Source organism: Brachyhypopomus gauderio, chromosome 2 (genome assembly GCF_052324685.1).
Source record: "Brachyhypopomus gauderio isolate BG-103 chromosome 2, BGAUD_0.2, whole genome shotgun sequence".
Classification (NCBI taxonomy): domain Eukaryota; kingdom Metazoa; phylum Chordata; class Actinopteri; order Gymnotiformes; family Hypopomidae; genus Brachyhypopomus; species Brachyhypopomus gauderio.
In genome coordinates this window covers 37,726,711-37,733,663 of record NC_135212.1, presented here as the reverse complement: position 1 = coordinate 37,733,663, position 6,953 = coordinate 37,726,711, and the positions used below count along the sequence as shown (strand labels likewise).

The 6,953-nt window shown below is 44.9% G+C and overlaps 1 protein-coding gene across 3 annotated transcripts in view; it reads right to left on the bottom strand.

Moving 5' to 3' along the window:
• Positions 1–6: 6 nt before the first annotated feature.
• tmod2 (tropomodulin 2) overlaps positions 7–6,953 on the bottom strand; it is a 36,753-nt gene continuing 29,806 nt past the window's right edge. For all 3 annotated transcript variants that reach the window (XM_076995345.1, XM_076995346.1, XM_076995344.1), the window contains 5 exons: positions 4,214–4,344; positions 3,947–4,054; positions 3,662–3,805; positions 3,153–3,297; positions 7–822 (listed from right to left, as the gene is read on the bottom strand). In XM_076995345.1, the coding sequence (XP_076851460.1) occupies positions 791–822; positions 3,153–3,297; positions 3,662–3,805; positions 3,947–4,054; positions 4,214–4,344 (560 nt within the window). In that variant the 3' untranslated portion in view covers positions 7–790. The remainder of the gene's footprint in view (positions 823–3,152; positions 3,298–3,661; positions 3,806–3,946; positions 4,055–4,213; positions 4,345–6,953) is intronic.

Below are 6,953 nucleotides of genomic sequence, written 5' to 3'. Positions count from 1 at the left end.
GAGAGAGAGAGAGAGAGAGAGAGAGAGAGACACACACACACAGACAGACAGAGTGAGTCTGTCCTTTGGTTTTGGAAGTGGAAAGTGTACTCCAGTTTGTATTTCAACATCAGCACACCTGTTGTAGAACAAGTCACACACTTCATAATACAGCTCTTATGCAAATCCACACACACGCACACCACCCCCCTCCCACCAGTCCTACAGTGAATCAGTTCATGACAGAATCGCTAAGAGTGCCCCCTCCTTTCAGGACATGAAGCAAACATTTCTGTTTCCTAGTGCTCTCACTCACAGATGTTTGCACACATATCTGTGTCCCTTATGTGGACGCCAACACTCAGTGAACTGAAACAACGCCCCAGTCCCTGCCGAGCTCCAGTCTTACACTGGTATTCAATTGATTCCTGTTTTAAAAATCACAACAGACAGAATGTTTGGAGTGTGTGGCATACAGCAGCAGCTCACTGCATAGCCACAACACAACTGCGGTCTTTAGGCAAACAAAGAGAAACAAACATACTTGTGCTGAGAGAACAAAGCAAAGAAGGACAAATTAAACGATGAGCAAATAGGTGATTTACAGCTGTAAAAGCACCAAACATGAAACACAAATAAAGACAACATTATAATAACAGGGTTGCTAACGCTAAAATGTTTAGAGGACAACACTTCCAGTTGTGTCCCTTGTTGAGGGTTGAGTGGGGTACGACGTCTCGCTTCCTCTGGGCGTCTGGACTCTGGACATGATCGGGCGAGATGGAGAGTGTGAGATGGAGTGTGCCAGCCTCTACATATCGCGCTCTAGGCGCTTGCGCCGCACTGCAGGGAGACGGAGGAGGAGAGTGAGAACACCACCCATCACCAAGGGCACCTGGGTGGGGTTGAGTTTCTCAGTGCTGTTATATGGGGAAACTCAGGCACATGCTGGCAGAACAGAGAGGTTGTTTATCACAATGAGGTCAGTTAGGGAGCTTAATGGAACCGGGAAAGTTCATCAAACCAGACACGCCCCAACCCCACCCGCCCCCACCCCACACACCCCTACAACACACGCCCACAATTTAACAAGCAGGAGAGTCGTTCATATATGACGACAGTGAGTGACTAAAACAAGACCTGTGCAAAACACTGCAAACCTCGTTAAATACAGGTAAACTGAAACACTTCAGCCCAAACCACCAGACATAACTATTCCTCCTTACATAACAGTGGAAGTGAGCCTGAATTTGCTATATTGCGATTAGTTGTGGACAAGCTTTTAAAAGAGAAAAAACTGAATTTTATGATAATTCTGAAGTACAGTTAGGGTTAGGGATAAGGTTACAATTAGGTAAGGTGTTACAATAAGGGTAAAGGTTAAGGTTATAGTAAGGTTAAAAGTTAGGGTTACAGTAAGGGTAAAGGTTAAGGTTTTCAGTAAGGGTAAAGGGTTTCAGCAAGGGTAAAGGTTAGAGTAAGAGTTAAGGTGAGGGTTAGGGTTACAGATGGGGTCAATCATAGCTCAATCACAAAAAAGTCAAAGCTTTACATACTGTTGGCTGCCACTGAGGCTCTGGGTCTAATTTAAGACTTGTTAGCATACAAGGTTAAAATATCAGAGATGAACTTGCATGCTCAAAATCCCAGATCAAAGGTGAACACAGTGCTGTCACACAGAATAAGAACAGAAATGACCTTGGAATAGAGATGAATGGAATGTAGCTTTACAACCTCTCTCCCCCTCACATACACTCAGGTTTGTGTGTGAGTGAGAGAGATAGAGAGAGAGAGAGCTAGAGAGAGAGAGCTAGAGAGAGATAGAGAGAGACACATGCAGGCAACGCATGTGGCATTGAAGTTGAAGTGCTTGTTGGAGCAGATCCAGGGTAAGACGACTGCAGAGAGATGACAACAGAAATCAACTAACAGCATGTGGAGAGAAAATAAAACAAGGAAATCACTATGGCAACTTAAGTCACTCGTGACATTAAAAAAAGACAAGAGCCAAGAAGGACAAGAGGGAAAACAGAACCCTAACCCTAATACAACTACACATCACAGTCACACAAACAAAACCAACCACACATCACCGTCAAACAAACAAAACCAACCAACCACACATCACTGTCAAACAAACAAAACCAACCAACCAGTCACACAAGAAAACCAACCAACCACACATCAGTCACACAAACAACCACATCACGAGTCAGTCACACACAAACAAATGCACATCACGTCACGCAAACAAAGAAATGCATTTTTCAGTCACACAAATGCACATCTCAAGACACAGAAACACACGTACACATCCCAATCACACAACTTGGCCCGTTTCCCACTTCCACAGAAGCTCTAGTGTGGGAAGTGGTGTGTGTGTGTGTGTGTGTGTGTGTGTGTGGTTCTAACATCCCACTGCTTCATCATGGGAGCTTGGGCTGGGTGGAGATCCTCTAATGGGAATAGCACAAATCCCAGCAATGCAGCACAGGAAATGGGTTATTACCAGAGACCACTAAAATTACGCAAACACACAGGCGCACTACCACCCACCCACAACTAGCAACTACTTTACATGTCTTTGTCCATGTCTCTTTCCACATTCAGATGCATGCATGTACAGCCCATACCATTATGTGTATATATGTGTGTATATGTAGGTGTGTGTTGTGAGAAAGAAAGTGTGTGTGTAGGTGTGCGTGTGTATATATATGTGTAGGTGGGTGTGTGTGCGTGTGTATATGTAGGTGTGAGAGAGAGAGAGAAAGTGTGTGTATATGTATATGTGTAGGTGGGTGTGTGTGCGTGTGTATATGTAGGTGTATATGTATATGTGTGTAGGTGGGTGTGTGTGCGTGTGTGTATGTAGGTGTATATGTATATGTGTGTAGGTGGGTGTGTGCGTGTGTGTATATGTGTAGGTGGGTGTGTGCGTGTGTGTATATGTGTAGGTGGGTGTGTGTATGTATATGTGTAGGTGGTTGTGTGTATGTATATGTGTAGGTGGTTGTGTGTATGTTTATGTGTAGGTGGGTGTGTGTGTATGTATATATATGTGTGTAGGTGGGTGTGTGTGTGCGTGTGTGTGTAGGTGTGTGTGTGTGTGTGTGTATATATGTGTGTAGGTGGGTGTGTGTGTGCGTGTGTGTGTAGGTGGGTGTGTGTGTTACCCAGGTCATTGTTCTTGGTGATGGCTGCTGCAGCTCGGGCACGTGGGCCCTGCTGAGTGAAGTGATATCCAAACTTCACTATACTGCTGTTGGTCTCCAGCATCTTGGCAATCTCCATTTCCACTGTAGTGCCCAGCTGTTGTCTCTGAGAACACCAGATACACACAGAGCATTATAAAAATATGCAGGCACACACACACCACCACCACCACCACCACCCATCATAAAAACATGCATGCATGCACACACCACCATCCAGCATAAAAACTCAGAATCTCTTCAGTGACGCGGCGCACACACACACACACACACACACACACACACACACACACACACACACACACACACACACACACACCTGCATCACTAGCCTCAGAGGAGCTGGCCACTGGAATACTTAGAATTAAATAAACACAGTCGTGCTTTCATTAAGCATGTTGCATGGCATCTTTTCACAGCTTTATTTACTTTAACTTCTAGCAAAACAGCAAACGTCGGTGACAGAATACCTGGTTATCGATCTTGATCTCAGCAAGTACGTCGTTGTCTCGCAGGGCCTCGACAAGAGCTTGCACTCCTGCGCTAGTTATGAAATTAGACTCCAAGTTCAAACTCCTCAGTGCAGTGTTTTCTCTCAGCATATCTGCAAACGCCTGCACACACAAGCAGAACACACTTTGGCCTCAAGACGGGTCAGGAATACTGATGCACGTTTGTGTTTCTCTGGTGCTTGTTTTGAGGAACTGCTCAAGTGTGCTGAGCAGAACCTTTTAGGCAAAACCGGCTGTACTCACCACTGCGATCGGATCATTGCTGCGTGTGGCTGCTAGACTAAACTTCTTAACATGCGTGTTCTTCTCCATGGCTTTAGCGAAGTCTCTCAGTGTTGGAATTGGAATGTTCTAGAAGAAAAAGCAAGTCTGTGGCTGTTTAATGTTGTCCGAGTTGTCAGCAACCGTCCATCTCTGGAGAGGGTTGGGGTCAGGGTTCAGTGGATTACTGGGAAAGCTGAGGGCCGTTAGTCCATCAACCCAAAAGACACAGAGAGGACGAGTACGTACTTTAAGGTTGTTGAGGTTGACTTCAATGAGCGTGGGGTCATTGGCCTTGACTCTCTGCAAAGTCTCATCCACATTAGTGGGGTTGGGTGGCTCATCAAAAACTGGTTTCACTTTTTCCCCCTTAATTACATCTAAAACAAAAACATACTGAATTACAAAAAAGGCACAGGACCACATTCTGAAAAGGCTTCAGTCTACTCTCTTTTGAAGAGGTCAGTTTGAGATAAATAAAATAAAAACTAAAAATTAAATGAGCCAACGAGTCTGTCAGGATAGCAACCATCTCCAGGGCCCTCACCCCAACCCCATCCAGAGTCCAACACTAATCCTAACCTGGCCTTAGAACCACACAAGCCCTGACCCTAGAACCACATTAACTCTAACGCCACTAACCCTAACCCCCACAGACCACGTCTTTTCCTCCTCAACATAAGGTCTGTAAAAAACAAGACGGACGAGTTTTTTTCCATGGACAACTCACCCGGGATAGCTGCACGATGATATTTACAGAGACATAGCTGCATTCAGGAGTTCTGGATGAAGCTAATCAAGCTATCAAGTCATGCTAGCCACTACAGTGAGATATACAGGGACTCCGGTGGTGCACAAACAGTATTGTTGTGGTTAGACATTGTACTCTGGATCTAGAGCTGTTGACCATGCAGACCCCACTACCTGTACCTGTACAGTCCTCTGTCAGACTCTGCTGACCACTTGCTTTACCTGCAGGCACACAAGGTGAAACGAGTCCTGAACACGGTGCATGTTGAGAAGGCGGCAGGTCCAGATGGAATTCCTGGCAGGGATCTCGAAGACTGCCCACCAGCTAGCCGAGATATTAACAGTTTACCTAACCCTAACCCCCTCCAACCTTAGACCACCAGCATGAACACAGGGAAAACTGTAAATGCGCATTATATATGTATGTATAGCATATATCATTATATTCTATAACTGCAGTCCCGGTGCTGTGCAGCTGGCCCATGTCAGAATGCCATTTGTGGACTACAGCTCAGCGTTTAACACCATTGGGTCAGCACGCTTGTGACAAAATCATTCAATCTGGTCTGAGTAACCAACTGTGTCCTTGGATGGAGGATTGTTTTTAACTGCCCACCAACCATGAGAATCAGCCCACACATCCTCCATCTTGAATCTCAACACAGGCGTCTCAAGATTGTGTGCTCATCGGTGCCCTCCACTGGCTCGACACACATGACTGTACACCCACTCATCCTACAGACAGATAAGACAACCTTGATGGGACTAATCTGAAATGACGAGGAGTTGGCTTACGTAGACAAGGTCTGCAAATTATTGAAGTGGTGAGCAGTCAACAATTTGTGAACATCAGGAAAACCAAGGTGGTCATTATAGACTTCAGACAGGGACCAACAGCACACCAGTCACTCCTTCCTAAAGGAGAAGAGGTAGAGTATGTTTCTAGATTCAAATACCCAAGATAAAGCTGACTACAAATGCCACTGCATTGATTAAGAAGGCCCATCAGAGGTTGTACTTTCTCAGATTAAAAGAGGTCCAACCTCTCTGCTAGATTTCTGGAAGCCTTCTACCACTGGAGAACATCTCAACATACTGCATTACATCTCGGTATAGGACCTGTTCAGTGAATACTGCCCAGAAAATCACTGCCTACCACCTTCAGATGTCAATTCCAGGTCCTGCACCCACAGCATAGCTGGGAGAACCGTTTCACATTCTGGCCATTCCTCTCCACCCAGAGCCCTAAAGTACTGCCCCAGGGTTATATACAGCTCCTACCCTTCAGAGCCCTGAACTACTGCACCACCAGGGCCAAATACAGCTTCTACCCCTCAGCAATCCAGGAACTTAAGAAGACCCCTGTATTCCTCTGTAGCCTCTTATCAGGATGTATGGATTTGACATCTGGAAAACCCATCACGATTCACTTTATTACCATGTTTTTGTCATTGGTTTAGTATATGTTTGCACAAGTTATATGTCTTGATTTATGGCTTTACAAGAGATGTCACATTTTGTATGCTGTACGCAGTTAATTCAAGCACATTTGGGTGGAGTAATCAGCACATTTGGTCTGAGTAATGTTCCTACAGTTTAGGAACATTTCCTGTCTGAGACTGTACAAAAGTGTGGCCTGAGGGATCGGAGGTCTGGGTCCCATTTAATTTTATTCTCAACAATCACATGCAGCACTGATATGGACAATGTGACTAGGCTGAGAGTCTCATTAGTCTATGGGTAAAATGAACAGAATACACAAATCTGGTGCATTAAAACATGAGAAGTGAGACAACAAAGGATGTAGCAAATGGTAGCAAAGATTAACCCTAACCCCTAATCCCCAACCCCTAACCCTCAACCCTAATCCCCAATCTGCACCCATAAACCCAAAACTCACCACCAAACCTAGACATAGCCTAGTGGTGATCCTGTTACATCTCTATCCTGTTGCATCATCTGATCAGCCATGATAATGCAACAGATCAGTGTAAAGTTACAACAGTTTTAACTAAACTGTTTAAATCAATTGGATATGAAAGGTGGGCTACACTAACTTACTGCATGTATGTGATTAGGTCTTGTAGTGATGCATGTTGTTGAGTCCACTTTATATGTCAACAGTATAGGACATTATATATTACCTATTCTGCAGTTGTGAAATTTAAAGTGACACCATCAGCAAGGCCCATCAAGAATGATCCACCCCCATGTGCAGAGTCTATACACGCCCTGCCAG